The 18108-nt window shown below is 39.6% G+C and overlaps 1 protein-coding gene across 1 annotated transcript in view; it reads left to right on the forward strand.

Annotated features, from left to right (window-relative positions):
- The first annotated feature begins 10650 nt into the window (after window positions 1–10650).
- Window positions 10651–18108, forward strand: part of LOC117005515 (sodium channel protein type 5 subunit alpha-like) — a 32601-nt gene continuing 25143 nt past the window's right edge. Inside the window, exons 1-6 of the mRNA XM_033077155.1 lie at window positions 10651–10905; window positions 11907–12025; window positions 14042–14146; window positions 15735–15863; window positions 16563–16654; window positions 17371–17574. Of these exons, the coding sequence (XP_032933046.1) occupies window positions 10651–10905; window positions 11907–12025; window positions 14042–14146; window positions 15735–15863; window positions 16563–16654; window positions 17371–17574 (904 nt within the window). The remainder of the gene's footprint in view (window positions 10906–11906; window positions 12026–14041; window positions 14147–15734; window positions 15864–16562; window positions 16655–17370; window positions 17575–18108) is intronic.

Below are 18108 nucleotides of genomic sequence, written 5' to 3' on the forward strand. Positions count from 1 at the left end.
TTGAAATTAGCACTGGAGATGGATAGGAAATCTGTCCTTGTAACTGGGGCTAGAGACCCTTTATGGTGTCATTCTTAAGAGGGTTTAGGAGCTTAAATCACATTAATTGCAATGCCACTCTCACTGAAAATCCTACTTGGCATCTATATTTCTTTAGGGGCCATAAATATATTTTACAATCTGCCCATATTATTTGTCTGTTCTTTTCTTATGACTAGAAAGTGCAGGTATTTGTACAGAGGAGGTGAACTTTACCCACCTTCATTGATACCTAAGCTTCAAACTGCTCACACTTCATAAAATTAATGTCAGATGGTTTAAAAGCTCTATTGGACTTATGACAGATAGCTTGGGGGGAACAAGAGATGATATGAACTGAATTTGTCCAATACCTGATATTACTTTGAAGTGGGAAAGTGGTGATAATTCTGAAGTGAGAAGGATTAATGAATCTTTTATCTCTTTGACCTGCCATGAAATTTCCTAATTTCATTTGTGGATAGTCTTCCTCACCCTCACATGTGTGCATCTTCCAGTGAAATCAAACTTTCTGTGCAGTGCCCTGTCCAAAGCCTCCAAAAAAGAGTTTAATTTTCTACATCAACATTCGCTAAATTTAGAGCCAAATGAAGCAAAGCTCTGCATAAAGACAGCAATTTTCCACCAACACATCAAAGGTAGAGATCTGGCATCCCACCATGAGCTCTTTCCCCCATTCCTTACAGCCCTGCATACTTTGAAAGAAGGGAACTTTAAAGATAGGAAGAGATTGGCAACATACTGAAATTCAACAGAAAATAAAATAGAATTTTTCTCAGGATATTTCAAGACTACTTCCCTTGAAAGTTTCTCCTCTACCTCAACCTCTACCTCAAAGTTGCCAAGGATTAAATAAGAAAGGAATAACCAATTATTTTATTGATCCTGAGGGTATTTGTTATAAGGATCCAGCACCGTGATCTTTGTCAAAACTGTGCTCACATTTTGAATGCATTCTCTTACTGGAGAGGCACCATCTCAAATTCCACCCAGAGGTCAGTTGGTTTTCCTTGGGCTCATCTCATTTTAACTAGTGCTGACATCCTGAGAGTGAAGTATTATCTGTAATGATTGTATCACTCCTAGCTTCTCTCTTTTCTTGTGCAGCCAATGTTTAGTGTAGGGACAACATCTTCCCTCTGTCTTAAAAGTTCATCAGCAGGGAAATTCAGAAATACTGATCCATTGGATCAGGATAATCACAAGAGCACACTCTCTGTGCCTAAGCAAATGACACCGAGAAACAAGAAGAGAAACCCTGGTTCTCCTGCAGGAGAGGAAGGATCCTCTAAAATTGCAGGAGCTCCTCTTTAGAGAGGTGGGTTCTTGCTTTCCTTGCCTGTTTTTGAAGATTAAGAAAAAGTAGTTTTATGGGCAGAATTTTGCTCTGCTATTTATGTTCAGGGCCAGGGAATGAGCCCATCCCATTTCTCTAGGAGTGCAGACACAGATGTAAAGACAAAGATCTCTCCCATCCCACCCAGCAGGGGCTTAGCCAGGGAGGAGTTACAGGTCTCAGGAGTGAGTGAATTTTCCCAGGCTTCTGACCTACTTGTTTATATCATCATCTGTATAAAGTTAATATGAATTTGGTTTGGTTTGGGTTGGTGTGGTTTGGTTTGGTTTGGTTGGGTTGGGTTGGTTTGGGTTGGGTTGGTTTGGGTTGGGTTGGGTTGGTTTGGGTTGGGTTGGTTCGGGTTGGTTTGGTTTGGATTGGGTTGGGTTGGTTTGGGTTGGGTTGGGTTGGTTTGGTTTGGTTTGGGTTGGTTTGGTTTGGTTTGGTTTGGTTTGGTTTGGTTTGGTTTGGTTTGGGTTGGTTTGGGTTGGTTTGGGTTGGTTTGGTTTGGTTTGGTTTGGTTTGGGTTGGGTTGGTTTGGGTTGGTTTGGTTTGGTTTGGGTTGGGTTGGGTTGGGTTGGTTTGGTTTGGTTTGGTTTGGTTTGGTTTGGTTTGGTTTGGTTTGGTTTGGTTTGGTTTGGTTTGGGTTGGGTTGGGTTGGGTTGGTTTGGTTTAGGTTGGGTTGGGTTGGTTTGGTTTAGGTTGGGTTGGGTTGGGTTGGAAGGGACCTTAGAGATCACTCAGTTCCAACCCCCTGCCATGGGCAGGGACACCTTCCACCATCCCAGGTTGTTCCAAGCCCTGTCCAGCTGGCCTTGAACATTTCCAGGGATGGGGCAGCCACAGCTTCTCTGGATAATCTTTTCCAGTTCTTTATCACCCTCAGAGTAAAGAATTTCATCCTAACATCTCACCTAAACCTGTCCCTTCTCAGTGTGATGCTATTTCCCCTTGTCCCATCCCTCCATTCCCTCATCCCAAGTCTCTCTCCATCTCTCTTTAGGCACTGGGAGAGGTTCTAAATCTCTCTGGACTCTTTTCCAGGCTGAGCAACCCCAGAACAGCCATATATACCCTGAACAACCCATATAGATGAATCTTACATGTACACTGACATTTTATTTATATTCATGTGCATGGTCGTGCACACATGCATAAATTTATAAACACAAACAACAGACGAGAGAGGAAACAGCCAACAGTTTTCCAGTCTTCCACTCAGCTTCAGTCACAGTTTTTTTGCACACTTTATAGATCTAATCTTGGGGTTTTTTTGGACTGCACTAAAGCAGAGAATTGAAACTGAGATAACCAAAGAAAATATGAAGGCCAGCATCTTTTACAGATAGAGTGCAGACATTTCCCACTGTGAGGTTGACAAACTCATTTCCCCCCGTGTTTCCCATCCACTTTGTTCAGCCTCACTCCTGATTTTCTGTGAAAGACTCTCAGAAATCCAGGGGTGAAACAAGATCCCGGAGAAATGCTCAGCTTGGAGCCTCCCCAGCTGAGGTCTCTGCCTTTCCCAGGAGAGCCTGGGTAATCACTTCAGCTCCTTCCATGGCTCACACTGACACTCCCTCAACACCCCCATGTACAAATAGCACAGTTCCTGGAGGAGCAGCATCTCCAGAGTGGGGAGGGATTGCTGGAAGGGGACACAGACATGATAAAGGCAGTGAGGAGGATTTTCCAACTATTTCTTGGGAGACAACTGGGCTGAGATAATGCTTCTCCTGCACAGAAAGAAGTGACTCCTTGAACCTGCACTTAGAGGGATGGAAAATAATGTAAGTCCTGTGGTTTACTGCACTTTCTCTGCTTAGAAAAAAACCTAGGTGGTTTGTGGTAGACTCTTCTATAGGATTCAGTGACCTTTTATTTGCCTAAAAATCATTGAAAAACCTGGGCAGCCAAATTTCTTCCTGAGTGGCATGAAAAAAGTGGAAGTGGGGAGGAGTGAGTATTTATTTATTTCTTTGTACAGGAGTTTCCCCAGTGTTTTTGACTTGTTATTTTGCTGAAATAAGTTAATTAGGGTCAAAAACAGAGTCCAAGAGAAGTGAATAGGCATATAAAGAATTTTTTTTGAGATATATATTTATGTACAAACTTCAGATTTTCTAGTTATTTATTCCAAAGCAAAGACAGAAAAATTTTAATAACCTTAAGTTTTATAACATTATTCTCTCTTATGTAGATTTATGCTTAGTAATATTGTTCTGATACAGACTAACATTTGGTTTTCAAGACTTGAGAATGGATCTTATTTTAAACTGATTTTTTGTGTGTTACATCTGTTTTATTTGTGGAGTATGCTGTACTGTGCATGGTGAATGCTTTTATCATGATAAACTGTGGGGCAAAATAAACTAATAAGTGAGACCTGGAAAAACTAGATGCTCTGGAGGTTCCTCCTGTGCTACAAGTGCTGCTCCTTTTCCATGTCTCAAAGGTTTTGATTTTTTTCTTGTACTATATTTTGGGTTTCTTTTTGTTTTTGCTTTATTTGGTTTGTAATTGTTTTATTTGGTCTAAAATTATTTTCTATATACATGAAAGTATTTTGAAATTTGAATTTTCCAAAACTGAAAAGGGTAAATAGTGAATTTAATAAACAAAAGTGAGGAACCTGATGATATTATGTATGTCCTTATTGAGTGACACTATTAAATGACATATGCAAATGGTTTGTTCAGAACCAACTTCTGATTAGATTTCAATTTATTTAGAGAGCTATGTCAGACAAAAGACCATGTAATTTGAAAATTTCATTGAATTATGGAATTGTTAAACCTTTGGCAATCCAAGTTAAAATAAGGTCGTGCATTCAAGTTAATTTTTTTTTCAATACTTATATTTGAAAGTTTTTTTCACTTTGTTTTAGTGACAGATGAGGGGTTTTCTTTCAGGTTTTCTCTCGTGGACCAGTTGAATTTTGTTATGCTCTTGGGAGAAATATTTCTCTTGCATTTTGTCCTAAGCTTTTTCAGTTTTCTCCTCCATATATTTAGCTGCTGAGAGACCTTTCTGCATCAAAATGTACACAATGAAAGGAATCTCTAGAAGGACAAAATGGCAAGTCTGTGATACTTTTGGTGCATTTAGCACTCTCTTTTAATAGTAACAGTTCAAAATCCAAACCATGAATTTCTACAGCTTTTGTTGTAATCAAATAATTTTAATATGAGTTCTAAATCTCTAGAACCATTAATCACATTAACCACTCTTGAACCACTGCTGGAAAGACAAAAAACCTGACATGTTGTCAGATATGATGTTTAAAAACCTAAATCTCAAATGCAAAAAATCCCAAGTTAGCAACTGCAGCAATTCTTACATGGATATCCTTAAGCTCTTGGAGTTTAGAGGCAGTGAGGGCATGGCTCTTGTTCCTTAGTGGTGAAGGCAACTCAGATTCCCCCTGTTTGGTTCAAGGCTTGGGTATCCATAAAATCTGCAGATGGTTCAGTACAGCACTGTAGAAAGTAGACAGTTCAAAATCACAGCTTGTCCCTCTCCTGGCAGCCAGGTGTAACCTGCAGCCTGTTCTCCTCCTTCCACTGCCTGCCAGGCTTGGTGAAATGGATGAATTTCCCTTTCTCCTCCTCTTCCCCACTTCAGAGTGATGAAAATGAGCAATTCACACTGTCTGGCCACACTTCTTAAATCTACCCCCAGACCTGCTGATATTTCTTGGTATGACACTTCTAAATCAAGATACATTCCATTTCTTATTCAAGTTAGGACAGGGCTGGGTCCTGACCCGTTTCCTCTCTTTGTTTTGTAAAACATCTGCCCAGTTTCCTTGATAACAGCAGAGGAAAGAGAGTATTATCTCAATTCTTTGTGCAGTTACCACCTCTAAAGCCACAGTGTGGAGGATCAGTGGATTCAGATATTGTCACACTTTAACCACAAATAAATGCAATTTTATAATTCAACTTTCCTGTAAGGCAGCTCCAACCATAATCCTGAGCTGAGGGGGCTCCTTGGGGTCTTCTCCACTCCCTGGGCTCCTCAGAGGTTGGAGAGATAATTCCAGGTCCTGTTGTTGGCTCGTGGACTTTCCAACCAATCTTTCCTTGTCTTCTGGTTACACCCCCTGTCCTTAGGGACAGGGATGGTCAGGGAATGCCTGGATGATGATGTCTCAGTTCAAACCAAGTCCTGTTGGCTTTTACAATCTTGTTCTGGTCACATTTGGAGGATTTTGTGCTTCTTGGTGACCAACAGGTTGTTTCCATGCTTTGGCTGTTTCCCTGGGGACACCAAAGCTCCCAGATGAAGTTTGTGGGCTGATGTTAGTAAGCAGGTGATTACACCTAACTCATCCCAACTCCTGCAGCAATGGACCCATCCATGATCATTAACAGTTTTCCAGCTCTTTTCTCTCAGGTTCACTCCTGTACTGCCCCAGAGTTTCTGTGCTTCCTCAGTGCTTGCAACTGGCCATTTGACAACTTGTCAATTGACTGCTCAAGCACTTACAGAAAGTGATATCTGCACAGATTTAAATTATTTATGATGGCAAAGTAGCTGAAAATTAGTGCCCCCTTACCAGGCAAAAGAAAATGTGACTTAACGCTTCACTAATTGCTAAGAAGGCTTGTGCTGGAAGTAGTCATTAACAAGACAATTCAATATTAGGCAATCATAGAATTTTTATGTGTTCACAGTCTGCTGGTGACTAATGATGTTTGCCCAGTCCCAGCACTGACTGTAGAATCACCAATCTCTGGAAGTTTAGCAGGGGCAGTGAGAGGAGCAGGTGTAATGCATGCAAGGAGTTGAATTTATCTCATCTCACTTGAGACATCTCAGGTCATCAGTTGTAGTCAACTGACATTTCTTTCCTGAAATAAATGTGAAAAGGGTCTCAGCAGGCAATGTGGGAGCTCTTGGAGGTGTAGCAGTGTAACTCCAAGATGTCTGTGCTGAGATAAAATGAATCCCACCCAGAGGGGCTTTCTGGATGAATGCTAATTGGCTTTATCAGGTGAATTATTTTGTGCTCCACACTGGTTGCTACCTTCATTCTCCAGCACTAAGAACAGCAAAGTGTAAATCCCAGTTTCAAGAGTGGGGATTTATCTCACACTAGTGAGAAAAATCTATTGTTTTTTGTTTTGGATTTTTTTTTGTACTCTTCATGTGTCTTCTGTGTTTAGTCATGATTAGCTGCTCTGAATTCACAGTTTTGTTGACTGCAAGGAGGAGTGGAGCCTGCCTCCCTTGGCAGTCTCGGTGGGGCTGCACAGGGTGGGTAATCACACCTGGGAGAAGTTCCTTCTAGGCTTCAGTAGAGGAGTAACAAAATGGGCTGAAGAAGGGGTGATATGTGCTCCTTATAGAGAGGCATTTTAGGGGCTGCTGTTACTTTTCAAATAAAAGACAGATTGAGAGAGCTGGGGTTGTTCAGTTTGGAGAAGTAAAGGCTCCAGGGAGAACTCAGAGCCCCTTCCAGTGCCTGAAGGGATCCAGGAGAGCTGGACAGGGACTAGGGACAGGGGATGGAGGGACAGGACAATGGATTTAAACTGACAGAGGGGAGATTTAAACTGGATATCAAGGAAAAATTCTTCCCTGTGATGGTGGGGAGACCCTGGTACAGGGTGCCCAGAGAAGCTGTGGCTGTCCCTGGATCCCTGGAAGTGTCCAAGGCCAGGTTGGATGGGGCTGGGAGCACCCTGGGACAGTGGAAGGTGTCCCTGCCATGGCAGGAGGTGGAACTGGATGAGCTTTAGGATCTCTTCCAACCCAAATGACTCAATTCTTCTATGAATGCAATATTTTCTTTCTTTTTCTGTTGTGACAGTTTTGAATAATGGGAAAACAAGAGGCAAGAGGCATAAATTAAAACAAGGGGGATCCAAATGTGTTGAGACAGTCAAGTGTTGGAACTGGTTACTCTAAGAAGTTGTGCAGACTGTTTTTAGAGATTTGTCTGGGTAAAGCCCTGACCTCATGATTTACCCACCTTGAGGAACCTCCTAAATTCCCTTTCAGCCTAAATTATTCTCTGATCTAAAATTTACACATGTTGGTATACAGGTGTTGCTTTAATATATATCTTAAGAGCCATTAAGAAAATGCCAGTTTGGTTTGGTAAAATCATCTTCCTCAAAACACAGAAATGTTTTTGGAGAAAGAGTAGAACAGTTCTGCAGAAACTTTGATCTGCTATTACTTACATCTTTTTTTATTATATTATTATTTAGTGCTAGAAAAATTTGACTTCTCCTCTGGAAATTCAGCTGTAGAAAGATGCAATACAGCCCAAGTGAAGCATAGTAACATTTTTCCAAGCGACACAAACAAACTAGCAAACAAACAAAAAGAAACAGGGTAATCCTGGCCACTCTGATCATACTAATTACTTTGGTCATGCTGAACACAGGAATAGTCAATATTTTTCACACATGACAAAGCCCTAAAAGCAAATAATTGAGAACAATTTTATTCATTAACTGGGATTGAATTGGCGTGATTGTTATAGCAATAAAAGGAGAGAAAATATCTTGTTTCCCAGTCTATTAACGATGAATATTCCTAAAAAGGAAAAAAAAATTTGGAAGAAGGCATCCTTTGGAAATATATCCAGCTACACATTTTGTCATTTAAGAAATAATCATTAGAAACTAAGTGTGACAGCTGATAGAACAAATCACAAAAGCTTTTTTATTTGTTTCTTTGTGGTTTTTAATTTAAATAATTATTCTTTGATTGTGGTGATTTTATTGTCAGTGTCTGGTCTTCAGGAATTCCAAGGATAAGAAAAATTTTAATTTTCAAGAGATAGTAAATATCATACTGTTTTGTAGGTATTTCAAGCCTTGAGAAAAGGCCAAAATGGCACTTTGCTTCTTCTGTGACATGAAAAGGAAAAATGGATTTCCATTAACAATCTTTTCTTCTCTAGGTCAAATTGTTCCACTGATACCTGGTCACATAAAACCTAAATACATCTCATTTGTCTTTTGTGTGCTACCCCCTGAGACTATGAGTAACAGAAATTATTTTGGGGATATTTTTATATATGCCTGAAAGAATCAGGGAAATTTTTCTCCAATTACTCAATTTCTAATAATTGTTAGATTTTATTCAGCATTAGGCTGATTAGCTCAGAATTGCCCATGGATGAAAAGTGTAGTTTTAGCTTTTTGCTCCATGGCTTGCAGATGTTCTCATGGAAATTTTGCTACTGTCTTGTGAGACAACAAGCTCAAGGCTTGATTTCCTTCCCTTAATGTTTGAAAAATTATTCTTTCCATAATTTTTTGAAGCAATTTGTAAAACCACCAGGAAAGATATCCCAGCCTGCTGTCCAGCTCTGGCAAAAGATTCCAGGCTCTGTGTGCCTTCTTCTAATTCCCCATCCTTGGCTTTAGCCAGCACCTCTTGTTTTCCTAGAATCTCCTCTGCCCCAGAGTAGTCTTGAGTGAAAATGGGGTGAGAATTAAAGTTTCTTTTCTGGAAGGTTACCAGATGGTTTCTTGGAAGGGAAGACATAAAACCGCAATGAAATCTGCAACAAACACAGAATTTTAATGATGGACTTTTCAGATCAGGTAAAGTTTTATGGAAGTGGAGGGATGGGTATGTTCAGAAAATTTGGCACAAAGCCTAATAAAGTAATTATTGTATTCCCTCCGTGCCTTGCACAGAAATTGCATCTTTTCATGCATCATTCACAGCTCCCATTACCGCTACCACAACATCTAAATTACTCTGAACATCAACAAAACAAACACCACTTTGTCCAGATAAAGACTTGAAGTCTTGCAAGTGGGTTTTAGTTTTTGTTCTTACTGTAATATTGCACAGAGCTTCCAGGCTGATATTGGAAAGTATGGAATAAAGAGTATTCTTGCCTGACTGTCCTACTTCTCTTCCAGAAATGATGCTAATTTGTGCTGGGAGCAAGGGTTACTTCCCATATTCATAATTTTGTGTGCAGCTTTAATGGGAGAGGCAGGCAGACTGCAAAAATGGAGCAATTTCACTGCAGTTAGTTTGTCACTGGCCTCCAGCTGTTGTTCTTACAGCAATGGTTTCCTACAGCTCAGCAATGTGAGGTCAGCTGAAATCATGTTGTGTCTGGGGAGAAATGAAAAGGCATTGCATGGCAGGGCAAGATACAGGCAGTCAGCACACACAAAAAAAACTTTACAAAGTAAAACAAAGCCTCTTGGTTCAGGCTGTGTTTTCCTGGGGTGTTCCTGGAAAGGAAAGGTGGAAGAATAGGTTGTCAGGCAGGAGGAGTTAAATTTCAAGATTAAGCTCTCACTGCTGTTATGGAGTCCAATTTGAAGCACACTTGGGGTGATGGCAGCTTCTGGATGAAAAAACCTGACTGTGTGCATCCAAGGGGATCTTCTGTGCCTGTTTAGCACTGATCCAGCCCAGGGAGAGCCCTCAGCCAGGTGGGATCATTGCACAGTGTGCACTGATTCAGGAGTTCCCTGACCCTTCACTGAATTAACAATGCCTTCTCAGAGCTCATAAGCGAAGAAAATATTTTAGAGAAATCTCCTTGCAGAGCATGCACCCAGGTTGTGTTTAGTGGATGGATTCTATCCAAAACCTGGCCAGATTTCTTAATCAAAAATGCAAAATGTTTTTTCTAGTCTATTATCACTGTTTTCTTTTGTTCTGAGTGGAAGGCATAAAATATAAACTTTCTCAGATCAAGCATTTCTGTGCTCCATGTTAGTCAGCACTGACTCTGTGGCTCACAAATTGGATGCTGCTCATTCCTGCTCTGGCTCCACCAGGATGGACTTTCCATCTGAGTATTCCCATCTGCATTAGTTAATTCAATACTTGATCCTCCTGCTGCTGACAGCTGCCACATGTTTGATGCTACAGTTTGATGAGTTTTACTGTCCCATTTCCAAATATTGGCTGAACCAGAATAGTAGGTTTTTGGGTTTTTTCTGAGCAGCTCAGGGGCATTTAGGATAATGTGTATCTTAAATGAGGTGCTCTAAATACATTCTTAAATTTATAGATGTTTGCTCACATCCTATCTGTGCATATAATTAGAAAAAATACTGAGCAGACATCTCACTGAAAAAGGTGTTGATCATATATTTTCTTCTTTTTTTCCCTCCTTTGTAGAAGCTGAGGCTTAGAAAGTTGATGTTCTTAGCCATGCATAGGCAAGCAATTATTTCATTTCCATAATTTACCTGGTTTGGAGTTACTTGACTTCCTTTCTACTTGTTTCTATTGTTCGGACAGAATCAGTGAGAGGAAGAGAAGCATGAACAATGGCTGAATTCTTGCTACCTGGTACCAACAACTTCCGTAGGTTCACCCAGGAATCCTTGGCAGCGATCAAAAAGAGAATTGCTGCCAAAAAGAATTGTCGAAGAAATACCATAAAACAGAAACCTAAGGAGAAGCCACGTCCTCAGCTTGACCTAAAAGCTTTCCAGAAATTACCAGCTCTCTATGGAAATCCTCCTCCAGAGCTCATTGGGGAACCACTGGAGGATCTTGACCCATACTACAAAGATCATAAGGTTAGAGACAACCAAGATACTTGGATTTTTTTTTTAATTAATTACTTTTAATTTAACTTACTGTATTGCCAAAAGTTTCTGTGGGCAGTCCATCAAAGAGTTTTTCTTACATCTCTTTATACAAATCTCATCCCTTTCTAGGTTAAACAATGCATGGATTTGGCACAGTTGAGTGATGTGCAGTAATCTTTTTTAAAAAAAGCTTATCTTTTAATTTTGAGAATGAAATAATATGAAATTGATTAACATTTGAATCCGAATAGAAACAGAAAAAATAAATTGGATAAAGCAAGAAAGAGGGGTGAGAAAAAATTTTAATAATTAGAAGTTATAGTAATTTTGTACATTTTGTACATGATTTTGTACATTTTCATAAACTCCATAGTTTTGAATGTGTTTCACTCCATCTCAATACTTTTGTTCCACTTCCACATATAACAAATTATACTTAAGCATAAAAATTATTTTAAAACAATTACTGATGAATCCTTACAACCTCCTGACTCAAGCTCCATATTCTGATTGTGACATATTGAAGAATATGATTTTCAATAGCAAACAGAGAAATGGAAACTAATCCATTGGGAATTATGTTTTTTACTTGAGAGGAGGTTAAACATTGAACTAATTTCTACAGCCCAAGTGCTAGAGGATCACTGTCAGCAATAGTAAATAATCGAAAAGGCTGCAGTTCTTCCTTGTACCTCTTGTATATGTTGACTCAACGAGGGGTTCATTCTATTGTAAGAGAAAAATCATAAGCAAGATTAGTTCTGTGCACGACTCTTTGCAAATCACAAGGCTGAAAAAAGAAGTTTGTACTAAGGAATATTTTGCAGTCTGAGAGTTAATGTTTCTGATGAAAGGATAGCAAATTTATGCAGCCTTTCCAGTTAATCAGGCTGAAGTGAAATTCAAGCTCTTGCTCATGACTGACACAACACAAATATATGTTCTGTGCTCAACTTCCTGACAAATTCTTATTTGTTTATTTCAAAAAGGTTTTCATAGTGCTAAACAAACAGAAAATAATCTACAGATTTACTGCTACACGTGCCCTGTGGATCTTCAGTCCTTTCCATCCAATACGAAGAAGAGCAATTAAAATTTTAGTGCATTCATATCCTTTTATCAGCTTTATTCACTCTTTTGGATTATAAAACCTTGCATAATCCTGTGCTTTTGTATTTTACACCATTGACTTAATCTGGTCTAGATTCTAATTGTTGATCACCTTAGATATTAGTGTTTTGATGCTCTTGTGATACTTAGAAACAAATTTTGTGACTATTTGGCTTATTAAGCCTGATTTTCTACAGATTTGTATTTTGAGCTCTGATACTGATTTCCTGATGTGTCATAAACAAGCATCCATCTGAAGCCTTTCCCAGTAAGAAGATTGATAAGACCTCTCTTCTCTTTTTCATCTTCTGCTTACCCAAATGTGGAAATTAAATTCACCTCACATGCCAAAGCTGATCAGCCAGTTTTGAGAAAAAAGGTTGAGATAGGCAAGCACACACAGGAAAACATATAGGAAAAGACCCATGGAAACTTAGTTTCTTTGGGAAACAAGATTCAAAAAGTGTACATGAAAGTACTTATGAAAGTAAATATTTCCAGGAACGCTGTGCAGGGAATGCCTTGGGAATATAAAGGTAATACACATCCCACCTCATATATCAAATTTAGGGGGTGGGAATCACAAGTGCATTGCAAGTTTGGTACTGGGAAAGGACACCTGAGCTGTTTCTTGGGGCTGAATCAGACCCAGAGTGGAGTCTGTGATGTTCCTGTGTGGATTTCCAATGTCCCTGTGTGTATTTTAGATCCAGGGTGGAGTCTGTGATGTCCCCCTGTGAATTTCACATTTCCAGCCATCTCCTGGCTCTGTGGTGTGATTCAGTGACTCGAGGTTGTCATTGTAGCAGTGTGCAGACATCCCTGGATGAGCAATGCCTCCAATCTGGGTTTTTCTCTGGGCAGAAATTGGCTGACATTGGCCTTTCCATGAGTGGCCCAGCTCCTTCTGATGGCTGGACCCTACCTAGAGCTAGGAATTTTTTTTGTGGGGTTGGAGAGGATGGATAATGGCAAAGATGGATGTCTTTCCCATACTCTTCTGCCCTATGGATTGCCCACAGGTGTGGTATGACATGATCCAGCTTCAGAGTCATGTGCTGAGCTTAGGTGCCAACACATGAGCCCCTGTCCTCTGGGCCAGTAGGTCCCACACAGCACCTGGGAAGCCCCTGGAGTTGGCTAAACATGGGCATCACAGCACAAAAACCCCATTAATCCATTAGAGAGCATCCAAAGGAGGGCTTTGAAGATGGGGAAGGGTCTGGAGGGGAAGCCACATGAGGAGTGACTGAGGGCACTTGGTCTGTTCAGCCTGGAGAGAGGAGGCTGAGGGGAGAATCACTGGGGTCTTCAGCTTCCTTGTTCTCTTTGCTCTGGTGACCAGTGACAGGACTCGAGGAAACAGCTGGAGCTGAGCCAGGGGAGTTTTAGGTGGGATATCAGGAAAAGTTCTTCACACAGGGGTGGCTGGGCACTGAACAGGCTCCCCTGGGCCATGGTCACAGCACCAAACCTGACAGAGCTCAAGAAGCACTGAAACAATGCTCTCAAACTCAGGGTGTGACTCTTGGGATGTCCTGAAAAGGGCCAGGAGTTGGCCTTGATGACCCTTACGGGCCCCTTCAAACTCAGTATACTCTATGGTTCTATGATCTAGAGTTTGAGACTCCTGCAATCACCCTGTCAGATTTCGTGCTGTCCTTTGGAGAAGAGCTTTGCCAGTCAGAGGAGGTTTGGGCTCCACCTGTGTGTTTTGGGCAAGCACTTAACTTGTATGTCATAAAATGAAACTAAAATTGCATCCTTACACCCAATCCTAGAGTGGTTGAGGGTCTTTTTTCCAGGCTGTAAATGCTTAGAACAGCAGATCTGTAATCAACAGGGAATTCCATGCATAACATCAGTGGTGTGGCTCAAAATCAATGAATTCTGTGCATGCTGTTCTTACATGTGCTTTAAGCAAAAAGCCAAATAATGTGCCAGTGACTAATGCAATATTTAGTTACATTTCTGATTCCATGTTGTATTCTTTGCCTTCACTCCCATGATTTACATTGTTCACCTGGTTTATCATGTGCACCATTATAACTAATTGTGCGTTCATGGCTCTGACTGAGTCATCCAAGACTTCATCATCTTCATGGAACACATATGTTGAGTAAGTATCCGTGGATATGTATATTTTGAATTTATATAGCTCTATTGAGTTATTGAGACTTGACATTCTCACTCAAGATAGTTTGTGGGAGATTTTAAAGGAAGGTTGCTTATCTTAGGGGGATTTTGAAATTTAGATTTTATTCGAGGAAGTAGTTTTGTCTTGAAACCAAATATATACAATAATTTTGATGTTATAGGAGACAGTAAGTGTAGTTTAAGTTCCACTGTAAACTGGCTTCATGTCTGTTCTGCTACTCCAGTTTTCCATCTTCCTGAAGTTACTCAGTATTTATTTGTTCTCTATCAAGATATATTTCCTGTTGATAGTGATGCTGATTGAGCATATGGGAGTTGCTGTCTTTCAAAATTCTGGCTAATTATATTGAAATGCTGAGTTTTACTCTAATAAAATGTTCTGTCAGAAGCATTTGGCCTGCAGAGTGCTGTTAGAATGTAAAATTTTTATCTTCAGTGCTGCCAACACCTGCAATGTTAAATCACAATAAATCCATGCTTTGTAGTCAGTCTTGAAATCTATAATGCCATGGGGTTTTTGTTGTTGTTTTTTTTTTTTCCTTTTTTTCTTTAGAGACTATTTCAGCTGTCACTTTTTCACTCTGGCAAAAATGCTAGAATCAAAGATGCTAGAATATGAATACTGATAATTCTAACACTTAACATGGGGGAGATGATTCCCCAATACTTAGTATTAAAAATAGATTTAAATTATTTTTTACTATATCATGTTAAATGACACTGGAACAGCTTGGAATAGCAAACTCTGATGCAAGCAGGACAAGACTCTGCATGGTATTAAAATACACATCTCCAGAAGATGCTGAGGTGCTCCCCTACCTATGAGAGAGTTAAAGGTTGGATCAGAGTTGAATCTGCTGTTGGCATCAACTACCATTCAAATGCATCTCAAGAACAATTTCAGAATACTTCTTTCCAAATAAAAAGGGAAGCACTACATCCATATAATTTCTTAGTGCATTTGCTGACTACCAAATGAAAGCCTTTTGAATTCTGTAGGGATATCACTGCCTTTTTGAAATTATAAGTGCACTCAGTTAAGTCCAGAAGAGCTTTTACTGATAATTTTCCATTAATAAGAATAATTACCATCTTAAATTGAAAACCCTTTACTCTTGTATTCCTCTAAGTGTTTTAAATACTCTGCACAGAAATGGTTGCTGTGTGCCTAAAGGAAATAATACAGCACATCACACATTCACTTGGCTGCTTGAAACTGGAGGAAGATACAAATTTGGTTCTTTATTTTAGCTAGCAACTTGGAGTTTGGTGTTTCTGAAATTATGGGGACTCACCTGAAAAAACTTGGAAAAAATTGTCAAATGCCAAAAAGTGTGTCATGGGTTGCGTGTCCAGGTTGCAGTCAGCTATTGTCTCCAGCTCCATGTGAGGCAGAAACTGATGGAATACATTGAAATCCAATAGAAATCTGTTAGATCTCTCCAGACTTGTCTCAGTTGTCTGGCCCAGACATTAAATAATCTGACTGTGCCTCTTCCGTTGAGTGCTAACCCTGCTTTTTCCCTTTGGCTCTTTTCTCCCCTCCTTAGATTTACTTTCACTGGCATTTACACTTTTGAATCATTGATAAAAATACTGGCAACAGGATTCTGTCTAAATGAATTCACTTTCCTTCGGGATCCCTGGAACTGGTTGGATTTCACCGTTATCGTCATGGCGTAAGTGGGGACAAATAAAATATGGATTACCTGCCTCGGCTCTCTGTGCTGGAAATTCTCATTGCTGTGGTTTAAAAACCAACCCATGGCTCCTAATTGTACCTGAAACTGTCTAGAACATTGACTTCTCCCCTTGTTTAGCACTCACTGTTGCAATAACATTTTAGGAAGGGAATGGAACTGTGCAGCGCAATTCCCACTGGTGGGTGTGTGTGAATGGGTGTGATGAGCCTGGTGAAATGTGAGAGCTGGGCATAAATACAGACCTGCTGACCACATGAATGAAAGAGTAATTTTGCAGTTAGGGTGATGTGTATAGACAACAGGATAGTGGATTTAATTGCAGCTTGATCTCCAAAAATCATAGTTAAAGCCTAATTTTCTGGTAATTAGCAAGCTTCAAGTGATCAAACCAGCTCAGCCAGCATTTGTAAATTCATAATTTTGAGGGGTACCTTTGTATCTCAAATGAATGATGTTTAAAGATGCTGACACAAAGCCAGGAGCCACCTCAGAAGGAAACTCTAATAGTGAAGAAATGCATCTCTATTTTTTAAGTCTTCAGACAAATCCTTGATATGTAGTCTTTTTAGTACTTAAATCACACCTGCAAAGATGGACATCCAAGAATGACCACTGTAAATAACTGCCCTGTTAACTCTGTTCAACCACTTGGTGTTTCACATCTGGTTTTTACAGGTACGTGGGAGCATTTAGTGACTTGGGGAGTGTGTCAGTCCTCAGGACTTTCAGGGTTCTCAGAGCTTTAAAAACCATTTCAGTAGTCCCAGGTAAGGAATTTTACTTGCTCAGTATTTTCTCCTACTTACAGCTCATTCTTTGCTTCACTCAAAACTTTGGCTTTTGCCTTTTTTTCCCCTGTATCTTTCACAAGTTGCAGACACAGCTGAATTTGTGCACACAAAAAATGTCTCATTTCATCTGTCCCAGTCAGAATGAATCAAGTGTTAGAAAGAATATTGAATATAGTTTTTTTTCATTATGCTTTTAAATATACTGTTCACAGTTTATAATGTCAGTTTTACAGAATGTTCTTTTAGCCAATGTGTGTGTTATGGTTCCACAGAAATAATTCTGGAAATTGAAGAACTTTGCCACTAATGATCTTATATTATCAATCCATGCCAGAAGAGGTTCAGATTGGATATTATCTTCACAAATTACCAGTGTTGGGAGTATCACTTAAATTATGCACATTACTTTTCATAGATAAAGAAAACCAGACTACCTCTGGTTTGTCATTTTTGTGTGGATATTTTTCAGGCATTAAAGGAACATTTAAAAATTGTAGGGTGAACGAAAAGAGTAAAAAGATATTTCTCTCATATTAGTCACTCTCATCCTAAATATACTTTTATTGCAAATATATTTGCCACATATTGTGCTGTAATTCATAAACTTTGGCATTAATACATTGTTTAATCAAGTATGATATTTGAATCTCAGTTCTTCATCCTGTTTTTTCCTCTTCTCATTGTCTTTTTAGGGCTCAAGATCATTGTAGGGGCACTTATCCAGTCTGTTAAGAAACTTGCTAATGTGATGATCCTGACTGTTTTCTGCCTGAGTGTTTTTGCCCTCATAGGCCTCCAGCTTTTTAAGGGCAATCTCAGGCAAAAGTGCATCAGGAACACTACAGAGTTTTGTAATAAAACATGGGAAAATTATGAAAAGTTTGCAAATGATTCAGGTAATTTTTTTCCCTAATTCTTCTTTAGATGATGCTACAGACACCTATGCATGCATGTATGACCACTGCTGTGAATTATGTTGATGTTTTGATTGATGTTTTGATGAGTAACCACCTGATAATGGCTTCTGATTGCCAGAGCAGCTCACAGGCATCCAGGAATGCACTCCTTCCCTTCATTAGAAGAAAAAGCACTCCCAAATTTTCCAGTAACATCCAGATCTGTTTCCCCAAATGATATGACAATAACTGAAACATGCATTAACTTGTTCTCTGTTGTAATTCCCCAAAGCTCACCTTTTACTACAGGCTCAAGAGCCCATGCATCTTCATTCTCCTGCTCAGTGAGAGCTGCTGCTCAGCTTGAAACAGACGAATTTGTTGAAAAGTAAAATTACTTACTTCTTGACATCAAATATATCTTATTTTATGTCTTACATAAGATATATACAATACATGTTTCATGTTTACCTCTTGGCTGACTCTGGTGATCGAACCATGGAGCAGAGATCTGAAAATGCATCAAAGCATTCT

Source organism: Catharus ustulatus, chromosome 1 (genome assembly GCF_009819885.2).
Source record: "Catharus ustulatus isolate bCatUst1 chromosome 1, bCatUst1.pri.v2, whole genome shotgun sequence".
NCBI lineage: Eukaryota > Metazoa > Chordata > Aves > Passeriformes > Turdidae > Catharus > Catharus ustulatus.